The sequence below is a fragment of the Urtica dioica genome, chromosome 9 (genome assembly GCF_054948205.1).
Source record: "Urtica dioica subsp. dioica isolate 48M chromosome 9, U.dioica_male_clone48M_v1_H2, whole genome shotgun sequence".
NCBI lineage: Eukaryota > Viridiplantae > Streptophyta > Magnoliopsida > Rosales > Urticaceae > Urtica > Urtica dioica.
In genome coordinates, this window is record NC_142764.1 from 14,512,509 (window position 1) to 14,536,592 (window position 24,084).

Here is a 24,084-nt window from a genome sequence, read left to right on the forward strand (position 1 = left end):
GTTCGATGGGGAAATCCGCTAAAAGATTTAGCGCAGGTCCTGATTTGGTACTCAATGTCGTACTCGCTTAGTTCTACTGCCCATTTGGTCAATCTCCCTGACTGGTTGGGGCTGTGCAGAAAGCTTCTTAGCGGTTGGGTCGTCATCACTATTATGGAATGAGACTGGAAATACGGCCGAAGTTTTCGCGCTGCGGAAACTACGGCTAATGCCAATTTCTCCATTATAGGATATCGAGTTTCGGCGTCGACTAACGACTTGCTTACATAGAATATGGGTCGTTGGTCGCCTTGCTCTTCCCTAACGAGCACTCCATTAATCGCTGCCTGGGAGACGGCAACGTATAAGTAGAGAGGTTCCCCTGTCACAGGTTTCGCTAAAATCGGGGGTCCGCCATGTACGCTTTAAGTTCTTTGAATGCCTCCTCGCATTTTTCGTTCCACTCGAGTTTCTTATTTCCTTTCAGGAGTCGATAGAACGGGAGGCATTTATCGGTAGATCAAGAGATGAAGCGATTGAGGGCGGCAATGCGGCCTGTTAGTCGCTGCACTTCTCGCCTATTACGGGGTGAGGGTATTTCCCTCAGGGCATTTAGCTGGTCTGGATTTGCCTCGATTCCACGTTGGGTGACCAGATACCCAAGGAATTTCCCAGACGATACCCTGAAGGAACACTTGGCGGGGTTTAACTTCATTTGGTATTCGTTCAATACCTCGAAGCATTCCTGCAAGTGCCCTACGTGATCACAATCTCTTAGGGACTTGACGAGCATGTCATCAATGTACACCTCCATTGTTTTTCCTATTTTTTCTTTGAACATTTCGTTAACTAGCCTTTGATAGGTTGCGCCGGCGTTTTTTAGTCCAAATGGCATGACCTTGTAGCAATAGGTGCCTCGGTTAGTTATGAAAGCCGTTTTCTCTTGATCGTCCGGGTGCATTAGGATCTGGTTGTATCCAGAGAATGCGTCCATGAACGAAAGCATTTTGTGTCCCGCGGTTGCCTCTACCAGCTGGTCGATGCGTGGCAAGGGGAAGCTGTCTTTGGGGCATGCTTTATTCAAATCAGTGAAGTCGATGCACACCCTTCATTTTCCATTTTTCTTTTTCACGGCGACGGTATTTGCCAACCAGTCCGGGTATTTGACTTCGCGGATTGAGTTAGCCTTCAGGAGTCTTTCGACTTCGTCGTTAACTATTGATGCTCTGTCGGGACCAAGTTTACGCCTTTTTCTGCTTTACTGGCTTGAAGCTTGGGTCTACCACTACTACAAAATACCCTTTTAGAGTCGCTCAAAAAGCGACGCGTTATATTTTGGGCGTCACTTTTTGAGCGACGCATATGCTAGTGACGCCCAAAGGTTTGCGCGTCGCTTATGATCGAGCGACGCTCCACGTAAGCGCCACGTTAGATTGGCGTGTTGTTTTTAATTGGGCGTCGCTCTTTTTATTGGTGTCGCTTAATAACCTGGAGTCGCTCAATTTTTTAGCGACTCCAGCCAGTTTGGAGTCGCTCAAAAATTGAGCGACTCCAAATTTTTTTTTTTTAATATTAAAAAATACGTTTACCCACTATAATTTTCCCAATAATTATGAAAATAATCTCAGAATCTCTATATCATATTCAAAATTAAGAACCCCCAATTTCAAACATTCATAAACCCTAAATTTAAAATCTTGTCCAAAATTCATGAGAAACTCAAACAAATGCTTTCAATTCACAATTCCGAGCGCAAATCAATACTATTCGGTTACTAATCCATATCAAATCCACTTCAATTTTACAAATCTCAACCAGAAATCAAAATTCCCAATCTAAGAGCAAAACCCTAGATTTCCAAAAATCCAACTCGGGTTTGATTTTCTCACCAAATCTCTGTGAGATTCCGACTCCCCGGTGTGTGTTCTCTCTCTCCCGGTGATTCTTTCTCGAGCCGGCACCTTGATGGCTCGCGGCGTTCTTGCTTCTCGGAATAGCATGATGAAGAAGATCAAAATGGACGGCGGTAAATAACAACAAATGTACATCCTTCACACCGAAATCAATAAAAAAAAACCTAGGGATCTTTACTCATAACATCATGAAATAAAAAAAAAATAAAAACAAAAAAACCTAAAAAAAAACCCTAAAACTAATCTCTTACCCGTGCGTCACGACTGAAAACATTCACCAAAACCACGACGCCGAGCGGAGTAAAGTGCTAAAGATGTGTAATGGTGGTGGACGTGGTCGGTGGAGATGTGTAATGGTGGTGGACGTGGATTTCAATGGAGGATTTTGGGGTTTTTGGAGAGAAAATGTCGAAGAAGAAGATGAAGTGATAACTGTTGTGCGAAATCTCGAGACTTATGCATTTTTTTTTAAAAAAGGGGGGGGGGGGGGGGGGGGGGGGGGTGTCGCTCAAAAAGCGAGCGACGCCCCATGCCACGTGGCCTGGCGTATTTTTTAAATATTAAAAAAAAAATTCTGGAGTCGCTCAATTTTTGAGCGACTCCAGGTTTTTTTTTTAATATTTAAAAAATACGCCAGGCCACGTAGCATGGGGCGTCGCTTGCTTTTTGAGCGACGCCACGTCACGTGTATCTGGCGTCGCTTAGATACCTGGCGTCGCTCAAAAAGCGAGCGACGCCCCACGTCGCTTGCTTTTTGAGCGACGCCAGGCCACGTGGCCCAATCAAATTAAAATGCATTAATTTCAATCTTTTCCACGTCAAACGAGCTCCAAAAAATAAGGTTATGCGTCGCTCAAAAATGTACCCGACGCAAATATAGCGACTTCTAATAGGTATTTTGTAGTAGTGTACGTTAAGTTGATGGGACGCAACGTCGATACTAATCCCTGGCATATCTTCCGTGGTCCAAGCAAAGGTAGATTTGTTCCGTTTTAGGAAACAAATCAGTTCTCGTCGTATCCCCCCCTTTTAGCTCGGCTCCGATTCCCACGCACTTGGAGGGGTCGAGACCGTCGAGCTGTATTTGTACCGTCATTTCAGTACTCGGGGAGTCCAGCTCTTCTAGTTTAGAACCTTCATTTTTTGTTGGCTCTAAGTTCGTTAATTGCTATTGCTTCTCACTAGTTTCTTTAATTTTTTGCTTGTGGTTAGTGAGGTAGCAGCTTCGGGAGGTCGCCTGATTACCTCTTATCTCGCCTACCCCTTCAGGTGTGGGGAACCGGATACACTGACGAAAGGTAGAGGGAACGGCCCACATCCGATGTATCCACGGTCGCTCTAAGATAATATTGTAAGGGGAGAGGCATTCCAGGACCTGGAATTCGACTATCTTATTTATACCATTGGTTTTAACGGGCAGCTTGATGGTTCCTATTGAGGGAGTGGTCGACCCGTAGAAGCTTGTTAATTGGGTCTGCTCTATCTCGATCTCTGATTCTTCGATCCCCATCCTCTTAAGGGTATCTTTGAAGATTAGATCTACGGAGCTTCCTCCATCGATTAGGACTCGGGCAACTTCACAGTTGGACACGTCGATTGTTATTACGAGCGCATCGTCATGCTGGTCCGCTGTCCCGGCGGCTTCTCTCTCGGAGAATGAGATTTGGACATCTTGGTCTTCTTCGATCTTGACGGTCCTGTTCATTAGCTGACGCTGATGAGCCTTGATTGAGTTGACCGAGCTTTTGCAAAACTTCGATCCACCCATTATGAAGTCGACTCGGTGTTTTGCCGCGGTCGGTGGGGATTCTGGCTCCCCTTCTTCGATGGGCCTAGATCTTTTTGGCGAGGGATTGCCTCTGCCGCGGTTATTAAAAACCTACTTTTTGGGCGGGGGACCCAGGTCGACGTTTTTCAGTTCCCCTTTTGCATACTTTTCGGCCAGTACTTTGCGCATAGTTTCGCAATTTATTGTGGCATGGCCGGTGGCTTGGTGGAATTTGCAGAGCGCGTTCGGATCCCTGGTCCATTTTTTTGCTTAGGGACCTCCCTCCTTGCTTTCTTCTCCTATATTGAAAGCGAAACCTGGAGGGGCGTGCTGCTTCCTGGTTTGCGGTCCGACCTCTTGAGGACTGGGCCTGCGGAGATTGTTCCCAGCGCTTACGGGGCGTACCCATGTGTTAGCGTGAGGTTTCTTTTCAGCCACACGTTGTTTTGCCAAGAAGGCGAACTCCTCCTCGGCTTTGGCGTAGTTCGCGGCTTTGTGGATTGCGTCTTCTAGTGACAGGGGCCGGTTCACAGTCATTTCTAACTTGAACCTCGATTCATACCATAGTCCATTCCTCAGGGAGGTTATGGCTGATTCGGGGTCGACATTGGAAATTTTCGAGAGGACATCCTTATAGCGGATCATATAATCCTTTAAGGATTCATTTTCCTTCTGTTGAACCCCTCATAGGTCAGCTATCGTGAGTTCGTCTTCAACGAACATCGAATAATGTTTTAGGAAGGTTGCCGACAGTTTGGCGAAGCTATCGATGGAGTTCGGCTAGAGTCTGGAGAACCATTCCAAGGCAGCTCCAAACAAGCTTTCAGGGAACAGCTGGCAGTACCCTACCTCTTGTTCTTTCTCTGTTAGCATGGCTCGTCCCATCGCAATCCTGAAACACAGGATGTAAGCTTTCGGGTTCGAGGTCCCGTTATACCGCGGGAGCCGAACTTTCCCGGCATCCCCAATAAAGACGTCGGTTATATTTTTTGCGAAAGGGGTTCTTCCCGTTTCGGCGACAAGTCGGTCTATCTCTGGGGCCGAGCTGGTCGCACTGTGGAATTTTGAGCGAACAGCCTTTAGCTCGGCTGTTACTGACTCTTTGAATTTTTCGAAGTCGGTCGTGCTGGGTTCGCCTTCTGGAAAATGGCGAAGTCCCGTGCGCACTGGTGTGACCATAGTGACTTCGCCCCGGTTAGTGTGCGTCTGGTTCTGCCCGCCAAAATATTGGGGGGTGAACATCTGGAAAGTCGTTGCAGGGCGAGGTCCGAAATCAGTCGGGAAAGATCCTTGAGGTGCACCCGCTGGCGGGGGTGGGGGCAGTCCTTCCAGATCGATCGCGGCTTCTGTAGGGACCTCTTCCGTTCCCCCTCTGGGCTGTGAACTCGAATCCGGTGGTAGGTCCGTGCCCTGAGGAACTTGGATCCCGGAGAAGTCCAGACGGATTCCGGGAGGAAGAGTCCGGCTTGTTTGCGCAGCTGACGCCGCGTTGCGAGCGGAATCTAAGGCAGTCACTTCGCCGGGTCCCGGCTGTTGACCCGGAGTATTTTGAGGGGTCAAGAGGGAGTCCAGCCGGGCGTTGAGGCTCCGGTTGGTTTCCTTTTGACTTTCAATTTTTTTTGTTCAGCATATCCAGGATTGCCTTGATCCCCGGAGGGATTTCCTCTCCCGATTCATAGTGAGTTGGGGTGGAAGACATGATTTTGTTTTTCTGGCGAATCTACTTCTTTCGAGGTTAGTCTCTCTGGTCTTCCCACAGACGGCGCCAAATTGTTGATGTCGATTTCAACAATCTCAAATTATAATATAGTATCTATATTTGATTTATTATAATTGGGGTTTCAGAAGACGTCGTATAAGAAGCAAAAGAAATCTTGAAGAAAATGGACAGAAATGAATATGAATGTTCGAAGCTTTTATTGACAATTGAATGAATTACAAACCGGAGGGAGGCGAAGTGCCGAACTTGATAAGGACGAACTCAAAGAAATAAAGTAATGAATAATCGAAAGTAATCAATGGCTTGCGTGTGTGAAATTTAACATATCAGCTTCTATTTATAATCGAGGTTGGCCTGTAGAACCGGACAGTGTGTTCGTCAGTTCGGCTCTGTCGCGTCGCTAGTCAAAGCTATCCCAGATCCGGTCTTTGCGGCGAGGTCTTCTATCTGATTGAGATCGCTTCTTAGTGCTGAGTCAACATGGGCGGCTCTTGCTGTGGCGAACTGGGTTCTTTATTGGGCCTGGGCCGAGATCCATGAGTCGAGCTGGATCCAGACACATCCCTGAGAGCCGAATTGGTCTGATGTTTGGCTTTGGTCGGCCCTAAGCCCAACTTAAATGTTTTGTTACTTTTATTTTTAGAAAATTGATTTTTGACCCCCACAACCACCCAAGCCAAAGTCAGAGTCAACCCACACATGCTCCGAGTCAGGGTCAACTCACACAGGCTCCAAGCCAACCGAGTCAGCCCTCCCAAACCCTTAGGGTAAGTTGACATTAACTGTTTTTGGACAATGTTATTATGTGTTGATTCGTGTACATTGTGTTTGTGCAGAGGAGCCCGAGATTGCACACGAGAAGGGGGCCAAGAAACGGATCAAGACTAGTGCCAAGAGTCTTGTTCTAGAAGGCTGTTTTGTTGTGTTATTTTGATGACTATTTTGTGGTCTAGTACACTTTTGATGAATATGTCTTATATATTTTGATGATTAATAGATCTCTTATATATTTTGGCCAAGAAACATATCTCTTATGTATGTAAACTTAATGTTGATTTTGGTACAATGAATGTTGATCTTGTAATTGCCATTTCAATATATTTTATAAACAGATCTCTTACTTGCCATTTCAGTATAGTTTTCCAAGATACAGATCACTTATGTATGTAAACAGACCTCTTACTTGCCATTTCAACAAAGTTTTGCTTCAAATTGCCATTTCTGATTCATTTAGTACCAAAAAAAACCCATACAATACAAATCAGTAGTACAAATCTTATTCACAACATAACCTTACTTATAGAGAATGACATAAAACAATAGTGAACTATGATGATTAACATAACTTTCATGCTCTTGACTTCGGCTTCGATTTTGCCCAATTTCGCCATTGATTCGCCCACATTCTGAACTCCATCAGCAAGATCAAATTCTTTTCCATGCCCGAGTTCCTGCTCAAATTTGTTTCTCTTCCGCAGTAATCCAGGTATAACTTGAACCGATCTCTTACACATCCGGGGATCGATCCACTCTAAAAACTCATAGCCATTACATATCATTTTCTGCGAAATTAAAACACTCAAAAGACCAGTCCTCGAATTGAGAAGAGAAACACATTCATTCAAAACAAACAACATACCTTATATCGAGAACACCCAACAAATCGACGACCATGATTCTCATCGGTCCATGAAGTGCGTTGGATGCTTGGCAATTTGCACTGACAACTAGGTCGTCGACGATCTTCGCCAGATGACTGAGCTTCATCGTTTGTACCGGGTCGAGAACGATTCAACGTTTCGCTGCTCCAAGACTGACTCCCATCCATTTTCCTCGGCTGAAATCGCTAGAATCATGCCTCTCGTTTGCTCGATTTTGGGACTAACACAAGATTGATGGTTTCGAATTTATTTATTCTTTTATCTTTTTGTTTCCCCAATTTTATCTAAATGATTCGAATAAGGGTATTGTAAAAATTTCACCCATCGTGTGCTTAAAACGTGATAAAGGTAACGAATACCGTCGATACAAGTTAACAGAAGGAGCTAATAGTTATACTGTAGGATTTCAGGTCATCTGATGCACGATTTCAGATATTAGGGGGTGAATTGTTACACATCATATAGTTGAGGGGACAATATTATAATTTATCCTTATATTTAATACATTTAATACATGAGCGATATTTTTCACAAGAATATTTTTATTATTTTTTTAAAGGAGAATATTTTTATTATTGTTATTATTTTTTTGAAAGACAACATAAAATTACAAGTTATACTTATACACACTGTTCCATTCTTTAAAAAAAAAAAATACACACTGTTCCATTTGAAAATGGGAATATCGAACCAATTACCAATGCCATGTCCGGCTTACTATAAATTATAAATTACAACTTTACCTTGTCTTTCTACAATCTTCTTGATATCGGTAATTCAAAATTCAAAATTCAAAATCAAGTAGTTGAAGGACTTTGTTTGAAGAGAAGAGAAATCAAAGAATGTCATCGAACCAGCAGAATCAGATGAAGTCGTTCTACAGGCAAAAGAAGAAGAGCGACGCCGTAAAAGCAAAGTCATCTTCTCATTCCTCTTCCTCGAAGAAATCCGACTCTGCCTCAGCCACTCTCGGCTCCGACGTAACTCAGGCTCTCTCTCTCCCTTACGCCGCCTCCACCAACATCCAAGGTTTATTCCCTCTCTCTCTCTCTCTCTCTCAATTTCATTATTACAGTCAGCGCTCGTGATTTCTCTATTGAGCGAAGAATCGAATTATTATTAGGGGCGTAAATTAGGGTTCTGGAATTGAAATCTATGCGTGTGTGTGTCTGTGGGATAGTTGATAAATATGAGGACAAGGAAGAGGAAGTGTTGAGGCAGTTTGACATGAACATGGCGTACGGGCCGTGCCTGGGGATGAGCAGGCTTGACCGGTGGGACCGTGCTTGTCGTCTCGGATTGAATCCTCCCAAAGATGTTCGCACGCTTCTTGATCTCGGCTCCGATGCTCGCTCCCAGTGCTTGTGGGACGGTCGTGTTTAGACATTGCTTCTCGACTACCTGCATTTTGTTGTAAAACTTAGTTATCACCGCGATGACTCTACTTTTATATATTTAATCGTCATGTACTTGAATTTTGAATCTTGGATTGTTTTTGGGGTTTCTAGTTGGAATTGGTAGTATAATGCATATCTGTTACCTTTGGATTCCCTTGTTTCTTTCACATTTGAGTAACATAATCGTTGAATCCGCTACTATTTATATGCATAAGCAAAGACAATGTATAAAGGAGATCGCTAATTATTCCTGGACGGCTTTAAGGTCTTGGATGAAGAAAAAGTTAAGAGTGATATTCATGGCGGAGAGGTGATTGTTCGGATTTGTGGATTTGGACGGGTACTCGTTCGTATTGGCTCTGAGGCGCTGATAGATTTGGCGATGAGTGCGAAACTTCCAAGCAGATATGGAAATCCCAGATGTAACAGCGCATGAAGGTGCTCGGCTTTTTCAGTGTGGCTGCTAAGTGATGCCAAGGTGGTGGTTGATGTAACAGCGCATATATATATATGTGTGTGTGTTTGTGTTATTAGTATGATTCTCTTAACTCTATAACTTACCAAGAATTTGTGTTCGGAATTCGTATGGCGTTCATCCGATTCATCGATGAGAATTCTGCAATTCATCGTGGCATTATTCGATCAATTATAATTCGCAAGTTTCGACCATGAGAACTTCGTCTCTATCCAAACCTTTTGCTAGACGGTACGCTCAAAATTGAACGTCGACGAATTCCTCCGACGAGTTCAAGTTGTATCATAACTTAGTTCTATCAAAGTTTAATTTTCATTCTAATTTTTAGTTTATTTATTTAGTTTCTACTTTTTGATTTCTTCTTCTTTTGTATCAACATTTACAACTCCAATAAAAACATAAAAAAAAAAAGAGAAACTAAAAAAATAATAATAATATGTCTCCAAAATACTTTTCCTCCGAACAATTTTTTCACCATAATATTTTTCCTCAAAAATACTATCCCCCATTAACTATTTTTTTCTTTCTCTAGGTTTTTTTTCTCTAGAATATTTATTGAAATTTTTTTTCTCAAGATAGAAATAACAACGAATGACTGATAAATTTTGATTTGCTCCAAAGTTTAATAGACCCAACCGAAACAAAAAGAGAGGGACTAACCCTCCCGGTCGACTCCTCGAACAGGGGCAGGGCAGGGACTGATCCCTCGGACACGGCCCTTCTGGTCGGCCCCCGGAGGAGACCATGGTCGGCTCCCGGAGGAGGCCTAGACCAACCGTCCTAGTCGGCCGTCGGATAGGGAGAGGCTATCCCTCCTTGCTGGCCCTTGGAGAATATGGGATGGACCAAACTATGCTAGCTATTTTGGGCTTGAGTTTGTCACTCTTGTGTAAAACTGCTTACACGACACTATAGCAAGTGTGTTATTAAAATAATTACAATTCCCCGAAAATAGTTTTATCCCAAAAGTAATTTTTTTTAAAGTGATAAATTGCTTACAATAATTATCAAAAAATTTAATTTTGGCAGTCAAATTTTTTTTGAAAACGTAAATTTGGCTACTTTGCTGAAAAGTTAAAACTTTGGCTATTTTACTAATCAATAAGTTTCGAATGACTATTTTGTACGAGTTTTTCATAATATAATTAGTTTCTTTTATCAAAATTACTTGTAAATATGTTTGATGTTGTTTAGTGTTAAATTTCATATATAAAAAAAAAAAATCTTTCCAAATGGACAAAAAAATACTACAAAACCATTTCAATTATAGTTTTTTTTTTTTAATTATGATAAAAATACCACGAACACTAATGAACTACTTTGCCCTCAAGTCCATCTTACACCAAAGCTTCGTTTTAACCTAAGACGCAGCAAACGTCGTTTCTGTGTGCTGTAAACGACAACGTTGTGATTAGGAGCCGCTCGCGACACTTCCGAGGATAGAGAGAGGAGGTGGAGTAGGAGAGAAGAAGTAGAAAAATACAGACGATTTGCGAAGAAGACGAGAGAGTTTGAGAATCGAAAGAAATGATGGAAGAAGCCAAGGCTATGGCTCAACAACAACAACAGCAATTGTTATTTCAACAACAACAACAATCTCATCAACAACAACAGCAACAACATCAACACCAACAACAGTTCATGCTTCTTCAGCAACAGCTTCAAAAGCAGCACCAATTACAGTCCTCAGCCATGTCTCGCTTCCCTTCCAACATCGACGCCCACCTTCGTCCACTCCGTCCTCCTTCCTCTGCTCCGTCGTCCTCCATCAACGTCAATGTCCCTAACCCTAACCCCAACCCTAGCCCTAATCCCATTCCCCAAAATCAACAACTGCAGAATCAGAATCAGAATCAGAATCTGCAGCAGAGAGCGATCCGAGGATCCAACCACGTGGAGGTGCAGATGGCCTACCAGGATGCGTGGCGCGTTTCTCATCCCGACTTCAAACGCCCGTTTTCCTCTCTCCACGACGCCTGCGACAGGTAATTCCACTCTCGTTTCGATCTCATCCTTCCATAGTTAAATTGCTTTCTTTTATGATTCTCAACTTTCTTTTGTTTTTGTTTTTCCCATGACACGAGCAAGAAGATTGCTAGAATTTGAAATGAAATCATTTACACAATCTTTGTCACAATAGGACCCAAAACCCAAACCCCAGTCAATGAACGATGTTTCTTTTATGTTAAAAGCCTGTTTATCTTTATGAATGGCACAAAATGATCGGGTGCAGGCTGTTGGCGTACCACGTGGTGGCGGACTACGAGGCGGAAGAAGACGACCGGATCCTGGACTCGGACACGACGGGGCAGATGCCGTCGCGGTCGCAGCAGTGGGACCACAACATATCGGCGAAGGTGGCGGAGTTCACGGCCACGTTCGAGAAGCAGGCGCTGGCCTTCAACATCATATCGCGAAAGCGGGCGGTGGGGGAGTTCCGGTCGGAGGAGCGCATGATGATCGAGCAGGCCATGTGCCAGGAGGAGAAGCGCGCCTACCTCGACCTCAAGGCCGAGATCGAGTCCCGCGAGAAGGCCAAGATGCGGATGGCCGAGCACGCCCGCGCCGAGCTCATGTCCCGCGGCCCCATCCGCGCCAACGCCCTCGGGGCCCACGGCACCGACCTCCCCCCTGCCGGCGCCGCCGCCGACGACATCCCCAACGGCTGGGGGGCCAACCCCCTGCACAGGGACGACAAAGAGCCCTCCGAGGATTTCTTGAACGACGAGGAGACCGACAACGGGGACACCAGCACCCACGACCACACCTGGCGCGACACCGCCGAGTTCGACTTGAACTCCAGATGACAATATGTGTTGTTTTTGTCGGGAATCCTATTTGTGTTTTTTTTTTTAACATTTGTTGCGAATGCGTTTGCAAATTCATCTAGATCGCAGTCGTATTACTTTTTAGTCAAATTAGCCTGTTTGCGGAATCAATTTCCCTCTGCCAGTTCATCTTGTCTGAACCCTAGTGTTAGTTCACATTCTCAATCCCGCATCTATGTTGGATATGCCTATTATTCTGAGTGACCATGTCTACTTTGAAAAATACATCTCAGTCTCGTGTTGGTTCTCTTTTCATGGATGTTACAGATTATACAAAGTAAAAGCCTTGTTGTTTCTTGTCTAGTGTACATTCAGAATAATACAGATCAACCATTCAAAAAATAATAAAAAGGGGAAAAAAATTATGTGGGTTTATATATATCTTTGAAGCCGTGTCTGTATAAACTCAAGCCTTGCCAATGAACTCTACATCAAAGAGGAGAACTGAATCTGGAGGAATAATACAAGAACCTGTGTTTCGTTTGCAGTAACAAAATCAGAAAAAGAGTGAATTTAACGTCCACTTCATTTGAGTTAGTGTCGTGATGAAAAAAAATCAAACAAAATAAAAAAAAAATCAAAATAAAAGAAAAACAAGTTTAAGAAACAAGAGTTTTACCTCCTTTACACCCAGCGCCTCTAACGCCATACCCTAGTTCCGGAGGAATCTTTAAGGTTCTCTTGCCACCTGAAACAATGTGGAAAATCTTCAGTTCTACGAGCCAATGATAAAGGTCTCGAAGGAAAACAAATTCTTGAAAATTCAATCTTTTACCAGCAAGCATAGGAGGAATTCCCTCACTACCTACGATGCCCTGGTCCCAGCCCTTGATGACCTGTAGCCAAGTTAGGAAGTTGAATTTCACTAGTATCAGAAAACATCTTTTTCATAGTAGTCATATCGGCGATATCAGTGGAACTAGTCATTTTTGAACAGCATGACAATGGAAACTTAATATGTAGGCCCCTTATAATTTGAGCAACATAAACTATCATCTCTGAACTTTACTGACATGATATCGAAATCGAAATCGGCGAAAAAAAGTTAGAGAAGAGAATTCAAATTACCTCACCAACACCGACGCGGAATGTAAGTGGCTTCCCACGGTTGTAGCTGCTGTCAAATACTTTACCGTTTTCTAATTTCCCCACATAGTGTGCCTGTTGTGTGTATCTTGTGTTAAAGATAGCCCTTTCAAAAGTGATGATAATCAAGCAACAAAATCCATGATTCACATTCATAGTCCATTTAGTATCTATCACTTAATAATCCAAGTAAAAAAGCTCTTCTGGGTTTCTCTAGGAATGATAATGATAATAATTATTTTGCATTACCTTGATGAGCTGTCCTTGGACAGCCTGAGGACCAGAACCCGGGACTTTGTCGCAGAAAGCTAGTCCAGAAGGAGCCACGGTGAACTCACACGGACCATTTCCTTCAGCGGAAGCGCTGAGGTCACGGCTCAGCTCAAAGAGCGTTTCCAAAACCCCGAAAGAAATCCCGAGCCCGATCGCTTCTCTTCTCCGGAGCAAACCACTCGCCTCTGGCTTCGGTTTCTGCCGAGCATTGCTGGTTTGTTGTTTGTGGACAGGAACGAGTTGACTGGTGAGTCTGAGACGACTCGACGGTGACGAGGCGTGAGATAGGAGATTGCGCGTAGAAGAAACTGAGAATGGTAACGAACTCATTGCATCTGCCACTAATTAACCGACTAACCAACAAAACCAACACCCAAACAGATAAGTAAAACACAGAAGTGGCCTAGTCTGATTTTGTGGAACACTGCTTATTTGCTCACGGGGAATCATATCCAATCCCACGTGCGGTCCTATAAGGGCTAGGCGGGCCACAATTGGGCTGTATGGCCCGACCAACCGTCGTGGGGAAAAACTGTGGAAATTATTTGATTTATCTCATTTTCAAAACTTTTGTCTTACAATACACCGATCCTAAATCTTATTCTGAGAATAACTCACTCCCTATGTGTATTTTGTATATGCCCTCTCTTCCTCTTCGCCTTAACAAACGCATTCTTTTTTCGTACTTTCCAGCAACGATTGATGAAAGATGATATCTGCGAAACAAAGCAGAGTTTATATTTATGCAGTAGATCTTAGTATAGTTTTAAGGACACTTTTGTACAGATATATAGCTCATGAAGTATTCTAAGCATGATTTCAAATGCGAGGGATATAGAAAATTTTGTGACCATTTTAAGATATTTATGTAATTTTTAGGAATTAAGTTCAGTATAATTGCAATATATTTTTTTAGATTTGCTGCATAAATATTCTAGGGCCTAATCATGAACCACGAGACATACATGGGTTTAACATTTTGAGAGCATCTGATGATACGGTTTGAGAGCATCTTCAGCGTGGATACAACATCTCAGTTTGACCTAGGTGCGGATGAGTGCGTTACTGTGCTTGGAGCTAAGGTCAATTTTTTAATCCCTAGTGTTGGATTATTATTTTTAATAAAAAACGGGCCCAAGCCGAGCCCACGCTCGAACATAGCGGCTGCGCCCGCGGCGCAGAAGAAGGCGGGCGGCGCGTAGGGGCCTTGGCGTGGCACGCCATCCCTGAGTACTCCGCGTTGGTGCGACAAGGAATTCTCCTCGCGTGCCTACATTCTAAAACACACTATTACGATCTAGGACTCCATGTTGGGCATCAAACATAATAAAAAAACAGGTAACAGCCCACATCTAAAAAATTGTTGAATTCATCACGTTAGTCCTCTGTTCTATTCATCCGTTTGATCGACTGTGAATTGAAGACACGAGTTCAGCCCCGTGAAACTTTCAACGAAATGCCACAACAAGATAATGAGTACATCTATGACTATTTTTTTTAATATCATTTTAATACACAAGTTGTCTAATACTAGTTCTTAACCAGCGGCGATTGTGGTATGTTTGTGATAAAGGCTATTGGGTTTATGACCCACGGGTTTGATATTTCTCAGTCAAACAAGAAGACATGTCCATGTACCGACAAAAACTCACCATCGAACTATACCGACATGGGGTAGTGAAAATAGCGATTGATATGGGATCATACATAGAGATTGATGATGTTTGAAAATTTGGAAACTTTTAATAGAAGATGTAATATTTAAGTACTATTTTGGTGTGTTAAACTTGTATTAAAACTTGATTATGTACATACTCTTTTGTGTTTATTTTGGTTTGCTAAACTTGATTATGTACGTACTATTTTCTGTGTATTTTGGTGTGTTAAACTTGATTATGTACGTATTCTTTTGTGTGTATTTTAGTGTGTTAAACTTGATTATGTGCGTACTCTTTTTGTGCGTATTTTGGTGAGTTAAACTTGTATTTCTTTTATTAAAAGCTTTTTTTTAAAACAAAAACTGCATTTGTTGACATAGTTGTCAACAAATAATTGTTGTTGACATAGATTACTGTCATTTGTTGAACAACTATGTCAACAATTACTGTCATTTGCTGACACCTATGTCAACAATTACTATCTTTGGTTGACATCTATGTCCATAATTGTATCTTTTGTTGACATCTATAAATTGTGAAATCACAAATAATCATACACAATAAAGTCTGAAATCACAAATAAAATATGAAATCAACAATAGTCATACACAATAAAGTCTGAAATCACAAATAAAGTATGAAATCAACAATAGTCATACACAATAAAGTTTGAAATTAACAATAAAGTATGAAATTAATGAAAGTAGAAATAGGAAGAAAAGTCAATTTTGTTGTTGGAACAAATGAGTAGCACTATTGCAAGTTTGACGATTGTGACCAATTTTTCCGCAACGCGTACACTTACGCCTAATAACATCCTCCGCTTGAAGGTATTCTTCTATTCTTTCGCCTACCGGCAGCACGTGCTTTGTGTTGAGGCAGAAGAACTACGGTGTTCTCCACCTATGGGGGAATCAGCCAAGTCGAAATGTCGCCATGAGGATGACGTACATCTGTGTAGCTTGCCTGCTAAAACTCCGTATTATAGAAATTTGAAACAAAGCTCTCAACTGGAAGGTTGCGAATTTGACAAGCCACAATTGCGTGTAGACAAATAAAATTATCAGCATGAAATCGCCAACATGAACATGTTCTATCATTTAAATTAACAGCAAATACAATATGCTCTTTGTCTACTACCTCAAACTCGTTGACTGAAGATGGCGCCTCACGTAGTATAAAAAAAAAATCTCATTAACATATTTTACAAATCGTGACATATATGTCAACAATTGATATGCAGGAATATTAATAAATTATAATTAACACTTACAATCATGAGAATAACGTGTCCCAGGTACTTGTCTACTTTGCCTTGATATTTTTTTTTGGTAAGAATCATCTGTGTTTTTGCCATAGCTTCCCGTTATTCATAAAACCATTTCATATTTCTCTCCCTCAGCCAATCCATCAACTTTGAAATTGGATACTCTCTCACATTTATGTTTAATGCATTCAATGCATCTGCGTTGTTGTTCGTCATGATTGAGTACATTTTTCCCCTGAACATACACCGTGCCCACTTTTGGTGTCCGACATCATTGGCCAAATATCGACGTATTTCAAAAATTTTCAGCGTCCAGCATGACCATGTAACTTTCCCATTCCTGCCGAGTATATGGCTTTGCAACACTATAAAATTTCAACTTCACCTCCTTGGTCAGACCCTTGAAAGCAGTCTTCAAATTACCATGGAGATGGTACATGCAAAAACCATGTTCACAATTTGGAAATACCATCTTGATGCTATTGATTATTCTAGCGTCCCTATCAGATACAAATTATGTATGCTCTCGTTCCTCAATTGCGTCCTTTAGTTTGGCAAAGATGTAAATTCAAGTCTCGTTAGGTTCTTATAGTAGGCTAGTGGAAAAGTTTTCTTGTTTTCGTTCATCCCACACGTTGTATACAACGTTCTTTTTAGTAGTTCTTCAAATAAGTCTCATTGATGATAATCACAGGTCCAAGGTACTAACATCCCCTTCTACATGGGCTGAGTGACATGAAAAAACTAATAAATAAAACATCTTCGCTAGTGCCATGGATGTCAACTAATGAGGTCAATGGTTGAAATGGATGTCAACAAATGATGTCAGTTGTTGACATCTATGTAAAAAAATGATAGCATTTGTTGACATAAATGTCAATAAATAAATAACAGATTACCATAATTCAATTTACTACATAATTTGACAAAAACAGTTCACCTTCTAATTAGAAATATTGGCGTTTTAGCATTTCTCACAGCTCGAACAGCCCAATTACAGTGCTATCCCGGACAAACTACATGCATGGATTCTTTGGACGAATTATTTGTCTTAAATGTGAAGTTGTTTTTTTATGGCAAACATCAAGTTTTTCTGTAAAGCCTTTTTTTTTATTTGCGTATAGTGCATGAAGCTCAATATATACAGGAGAATGAACATCCAAAACATTAGTGTAATCCAAGTTTGCGCCTTTCCTGGTAGATGAACTTGGGACACCAGATGTCAAAAAATGCCATCATTTATTGACATTAAACTTTACAAAGTTCATTAGTTGTTGACAATAGTTGTCAACAAATGATGGCATTTGTTGGCATCATTGTCACACAAATAATGAACTTTGTTCATAAAACCTTTAAACATATCTAGTATATGCCACGACCTTTTTCCAATCTAGATGAACTTTTAAAAATGACAGATAATTTTTCCCTAAAAATAAAGAGAGAGAGAGAGAGAGAGAGAGAGAGAGAGAGAGAGAGAGAGAGAGAGAGAGAGGGAGGTATTTGAAGATATTAAAACACTGAAAAATTCAAAAGTAAAGAAAACACAGAACCTTGAGCTTCAGCTTGAGAGAGAAAATGCAGATCTGGTCGTCGGAACTGAGCTTCAGCTTGGGTGAAGCAATGGCTTGAGCTTGAGCGAAGCAATGGCAACATAGAGCTGTTATAACTGAGAGAGAAATTTCGGAGAATAGGACTAAGATTTCAGAGAGTGAAACTTGAGAGAGCGCGAGGATTTCAGAGAGAAATATCTAAGTTGCGACTTTCAAAGGGGAGAGAGAGAGAGAGAGAGAGAGAGAGAGAGAGAGAGAGAGAGAAGTTGGGGACTATTAATTGCCCAGCTGAATTTATACTCTTTACTGAATGCTCATTAAAGAAGTTGGAAGGGGATTTTCAGAAGATATTTTCAAGAAGATAAAAATAGTTACAAAATAATCTCTCTCCAAAACTTACTAATAGATTTATTCAAATTAGTATTTGGATAAATTACAAGATTGCCCCTTCAACTCATACCGCGATAACAATGTGCACCATCAACTCAAATTTATTACAGAAATTACTCTTAACTCTTGTTTTGTTGCAGTGGTGGTTCTTCCGTCCAAAAAATTCCATTACCATCCAATATTTGAGCATGTGACTCTCACATGATTAATATTTAGAGGACAAACTAGTAATCTTTCTAAAATAAATAATAAAAAATATTATAAAACAAATAGACTTAAAAATTAAGAAAAATAAAAAAAGAAAATTATTACACAAATTTACACGAACCAAGTGAACATTTTTTTTTCAATTGAATGTCTATATTTTCTTTCCGACCAAAAAAATCAAAAATGAAAAATAAATTGTTATTGGAAGAAGCTTTACTGTGTTCTTGGGGCTAAATAATAGTCTCAAAAGTCCCGACAAAGCCTTGACCTTGCTCTTCCTCGACTTGACGATCAGTCTCGCCGAAGATATTGCCACGGCCCGACTGCTGTTCTTCAAGCCTCTCTTCGTATCTCCTTCTTCTCCGGCCCCACCCAACGACATTTAACCGACCCATATCGATTCATCTCTCTCTGTGCTTTCTCTTCTATGGCAGGAAACAATCTAAACATAAAAAAATGACAAAAAAGTGAGCGAAAAATAATGCTCCCATATGCCCCAAACCCCAAAAATCAAAATCAATGACAGGTTCGGGTCCTTTTGTTTTTTGACCTTAAAATGGATTTTTTTTTAATCAATGACTCTTTCTTAACAAAATTTAAGTCCATAACCTCCTCTTTAAATAAAAGTTATAATATCACACAAATGCCAATTTCTTTTGTAAATAGTTTATAATATTTTATTTTAAAAAATCATGATAAAAAAAAACGCAGCCCTATTCCCCAAGCTCCAACGTCGCCGTCGCCATCTCCGGCGACCTTTACCGTCAACTTCTTCAGCAACCTCCATCGTAATCGATTCCGGCGACCTCCGCCGCCAACATCTCCTGTAAGAAATTTATGGTAATGTTAAAGATGCTTACACTACAAAATATTTAAAATAGTAACATTACTCTCTATATCCATAATCAATAATAAATTAGAAATTATGAAAATTTTCAAGTTTTCATGATTTTCGCGATTCCTAAGTTATGAACACGAACAGTAGTCAACTGGTCTAACTGGGTCGATTAGAGCTAGTTCAGTTGGACCAGTCGGACCGGTCGGGCCAGTTGGACCGGTCTGTGATGCCATTAACCCATAAAAATTTATCATTTTAAATTTTTTTAGTAACCAATAATTTTATCACAGTTTTTTGATAGGTGAATGTGTCAGTTATCTTATCATGACATAAATCAATTATTTTAGTATTTGAATTTATATTATGAATCTAATGTTATTTTTTTTTATATGATGCAATTCCTCTTTTATAACTCGTCCCATTTTTATAGGTATGATGGTTGAGGTTGTTATTTATTTTTTATACGACGGAGAGTGGAAAAAGAAAGATGAAGGCTCATATGAATGGTTCTCAAAGAATGGAGATATTAAGAGCATAATACTAGACGATGAAAAGTGTGCGACAATTTCATATCTACTCGATAGGGTATCCGAAAGACTTCATATTGATAAAGAAGTTACGGACTTGAAATTGAGTTACAAGTGTCCAATGTCAGAAAAGATAGCGCTTAAATTTATTTTGGATGACATTGATGTCAAATGTTATCTTGTTGATCGACGTGACATGTCCCAATGCAAAATGATGCTGCATGTTGAGCTAATTACGAAATACCAAGACAAAGGTTAGACAAAATATCATACTTATAAGTCTTGAATTCACTTTAAATACGATACTCACACTCATACTCATTCTCGTGAACTTGCAGGTTGCAATCAAAACGAAGATATAATTCAAGATGAACATTTTGATGTTGACTTAGAGCCCTTGAGCCCTTACGGCGCTGCCTCTACACCAAGTTGTGCGCATGACTCTATTTCATCTCCGGATCAACAAGATGTGTTTCAAGCTGAGGATATTCTTCTTGATGAACATGAGGATAGTCGCGATGATCATTGTGAGACGTTAGAAATTGAAGAAAATTGTTCATCTTTTACCTTCGAAGATGGTATGGATATTTCAATGGGTCAAGAATACGTGAGCAAAAATGAGGTAAAAAATTTGGTGCTCAATGCGTCGTTGAAAGCTTGTTTTGATTATCATATAGTCAGTCGACACCGGAGCTTTACGTGGTAAAGTATATAGTTTCAGATTGCAAATGGTCATTGCGAGCAGTAAAAGTAAAAGGTTCAAGTCGTTTCTCCCTCCGATCGTACAACAAAACTCATACTTGTTCTTCTAGTGTAGTAGACAAGAGGAATCGACAAGCAATCTCAAGGTTCGTTGCTGATATGCTAGCAAATGAGTACCTAGGTCACCTTGACACTCCTGTCCCGGGACAAATAATGCTAAAGATGAAAAATCACGGCGTGACAGTGAGCTACTATAAAGCTTGGAAGGGCAAACAGATTGCTGCCGATGATATTAGAGGAGCCCCTAAGAAAAGTTTTCTGAACCTTTCTCGATACTTGTATATGTTTAAGATGGTTAATCCTCGCACAATCACACATCTAGAGGTTGACGAAAATCAGAAGTTCAAGTATCTCTTTGTAGCATTGGGAGCTTGCATTGACGGATTTAAAGCAATGCGAAAAGTAATTGTTGTTGACGGAACATTTCTGAAAACAAAATACAAAGGTACATTGCTCATCGCTACTACACAAGACAGAAACCACCATCAATATCCACTTGCATGGGGAGTAGTTGATTCCAAGAATGATGACTCGTGGAATTGGTTTATGACCAAACTTGAAGAGCTTATACCGGATAGTGAGGAGCTGGTCATCCTTTCAGATAGACACCAAAGTATAATCAATGCCGTTCGTTAGGTCTACAGGGAAGCTGAGCATGGATATTGCGCGTGGCACCTGTCTCAAAATATTAAATCACGAGTCAACGTTAACAATGAGAACGATAATGGCAAGGGAAAGAGAAAAGGGAATGAAAATGGAAAAGGCAAGGAAAACAGAAGTGATAAAGGCAAGGGTAAGCAAAAGGATCATGTTGTGAAAAAGTTCATGAAAGTTGCTGGAGCGTATACGGATGTTGAGTTTTATGAGCTTTACTCATAATTGAAGAGTAGGTATGATAAAATTATGGTTATTCATTTATTTTATTTTAAATTATCTTCTAAATCTGTTTTTTTTATTATTATCATCTATTAGCTACCCACATATTGGTGAGTATCTTAAGCAAAAAGTAGATGTAAAGAAATGGGCAAGGTGCTTCTTTCAATGCAACCGCTACAATGTCTTAACCACGAATGGTGTTGAGTCAATCAATGTCGTGCTGAGAAAGTCGAGAACGTACCCGTTGATTTCTTTGATGGATGCAATCATTGACAAGATCTCGGAATGGTTTAACAAGCATCAAAAGGAATCGGCATCCGGATCTTCTTCACAATTCTTGACTCCTAAAGCATAAAAAAGTATTGCATGAAAGGTACCAGCTATCCACGTTTTACTCTGTGAAAGAGTGAAACAGGAGCACACTTGAGTATTACATTACAGGAACAAAGGGTTGTTTCTTGGTCGATCTGCATAGGAAAACTTGCACTTGCAAAGTATTAAGATTCCGTTCTCACATGCGTTGGCAGCCGTTATTGATGGAACACATAAATTTCACACATTGCGTTCAAAATACTATTTGAAGGAGTTGTGGTCTTTGGCGTATGTGGAAAATATATACCCCGTGCCTTCTTTATCTGAATGGATGATTCCCGATGATGTAGAAGTGATAAGCGTATCACCTCCAGATTATAAGAGAAAGCGCGGAAGAATCCAACAAACAAGATTTCCATCCGCTGGAGAGCGACGAGGACGTAAACCCATTCGTGCATGCCAAGCTAAATTCACCGACGGGAGTTTGTAGAATGGTCTATTTCTTTATTTGAAATATTTTTCGTTGTTATTTTTGTTGTTATTAGACTATTATTTTATTTTGAATTTGATGAACCGGGAACTTCGAAAAAAAATTGGTCAATTTTTTGTTGTTATTTTTAACAGGTTCAACTGGTCCAACTGTCTATCCAACTGGTCAGACCGATCCTACTGTTGTGCTTAACCATGTCAAACTGGTCCTACTGATGTGCTTTACCATCTCCAACCGGTCCGACTGGTCATACTAGTCTGACTAGTCCAAATTATGTTATTTTCCATATCCGACTGGTCAGACCGGTCCTACTGTTGTGCTTTACCATGTCAAACTGGTTCTACTAATGTGCTTTACCATGTCCAACCGATCCGACAGGTCATACTAGTATGACTAGTCCATGCAAATTATGTTATTTGCCATATCCGACTGGTCAGACCGGTCATACTGTTGTGCTTTACCATGTCAAACCGGTCCTACTGATGTGCTTTACCATGTCCAACCGGTCCGACTGGTCATAATAGTCTGACTAGTCCAAATAATGTTATTTGCCATATCCGGCTGGTCAGACCGGTCCTACTTGCGAACTTTATCATGTCGAACTGGTTACACTAGTTCGATTTATGTGATCAACTTAATAAAATACTTGATTCATACATTGTATAATTATTTAGAGTTCTTAAAAACATAAAACTTTAGCACAATAAAAAAAAAACATGCACTAATAATGCAATTAATAGCAATGACATTCTTCTTAGTCAAATGATATATTTATACAATATTAATAATATACAAAACAAAACTTTAGAATATATTTATACAATATTAATAATATGTTTATCTTCAATATGTTATTCTCATAGGAATATTTAATTTATATAGTATTCAACTATTTCATATCATCTACTAATATGATTGACTAGTCTTACTAGTTTAATTTGTAGATATTCAACGAGCTTAAGTCAAATATGTAAACATCCAAATGGTCCTACAAGTATTGTTAACATGTTTGAATCGTCCAAATGATTATAATTTTTAAATACCCGACTGGTCCTACTGCTATAGTTAACATGTCCAACTGTTTATAATTTATAAAATATCAAATCCTCTCAAGTGTGATATAACATGTCCAACCAGTCCTACTGCTACTTCCAACTGATCCAACTGAATATAATTTATAGATATTCAATGAGCCTAAGTCAAATATGTAAACATCCAAATGGTCCTACAAGTATTGTTAACAAGTTCGACTCGTCCTACTAAGTAAAATTTATGAACATCCAAATGGTTCTAAGTCTAATATATTCAACCGTTTCTACTGCTATCGTTAGCATGTCTGACTGGTCTAAATGATTATAATTTTCAAATATCCGACTGGTCCTACTGCTATAGTTAGCAGGTCCAACTGTTTATAATTTATAAAATATCAAATCATCTCAAGTGTGATATAACATGTCCAACCAGTCCCACTGCTACTTCCAATTGATCAAACTGAATAAGTTATATATATTCAACGAGCTTAAGTCAAATATGTAAACATCCAAATGGTCCTACAAGTATTGTTAACATGTTCGACTAGTCCAAATGATTATAATTTTTAAATACCCGACTGGTCCTACTGCTATAGTTAACGTGTCCTACTGTTTATAATTTATAAAATATCAAATCCTCTCAAGTGTGATATAACATGTCCAACCAGTCCTACTGCTACTTCCAACTGATCCAACTGAATATAATTTATAGATATTCAATGAGTCTAAGTCAAATATGTAAACATCCAAATGGTCCTACAAGTATTGTTAACATGTTCGACTCATCCTACTAAGTAAAATTTATGAACATCCAAATGGTTCTAAGTCTAATATATCTAACCGTTTCTACTGCTATCGTTAGCATGTTCGACTGGTCTAAATGATTATAATTTTTAAATATCCGACTGGTCCTACTGCTATAGTTAGCAGGTCCAACTATCTATAATTTATAAAATATCAAATCATCTCAAGTGTGATATAACATGTCCAACCAGTCCCACTGCTACTTCCAATTGATCAAACTGAATAAGTTATATATATTCAACGAGCTTAAGTCAAATATGTAAACATCCAAA

General features: G+C 40.2%; 3 protein-coding genes across 3 annotated transcripts; 2 read left to right on the forward strand and 1 right to left on the reverse strand.

Moving 5' to 3' along the window:
• Positions 1 to 7,782: 7,782 nt before the first annotated feature.
• Positions 7,783 to 8,588, forward strand: POLD4 (polymerase delta 4). Its single transcript, XM_089626725.1, has 2 exons — positions 7,783 to 8,070; positions 8,222 to 8,588. Exons 1-2 carry the CDS (start codon positions 7,884 to 7,886, stop codon positions 8,422 to 8,424), a joined length of 390 nt encoding a protein of 129 aa, XP_089482851.1. The 5' UTR covers positions 7,783 to 7,883; the 3' UTR covers positions 8,425 to 8,588.
• Positions 8,589 to 10,241: 1,653 nt separating this feature from the next.
• On the forward strand, positions 10,242 to 12,000 carry LOC149385167 (mediator of RNA polymerase II transcription subunit-like protein). Its single transcript, XM_089625998.1, has 2 exons — positions 10,242 to 10,898; positions 11,147 to 12,000. Exons 1-2 carry the CDS (start codon positions 10,441 to 10,443, stop codon positions 11,718 to 11,720), a joined length of 1,032 nt encoding a protein of 343 aa, XP_089482124.1. The 5' UTR covers positions 10,242 to 10,440; the 3' UTR covers positions 11,721 to 12,000.
• FKBP13 (FK506-binding protein 13) lies at positions 11,956 to 13,507 on the reverse strand. The gene is made up of 5 exons (XM_089625999.1): positions 13,077 to 13,507; positions 12,810 to 12,902; positions 12,517 to 12,577; positions 12,361 to 12,429; positions 11,956 to 12,212 (listed from the first exon to the last, which is right to left on the reverse strand). Exons 1-5 carry the CDS (start codon positions 13,428 to 13,430, stop codon positions 12,148 to 12,150), a joined length of 642 nt encoding a protein of 213 aa, XP_089482125.1. The 5' UTR covers positions 13,431 to 13,507; the 3' UTR covers positions 11,956 to 12,147.
• Positions 13,508 to 24,084: the final 10,577 nt, after the last annotated feature.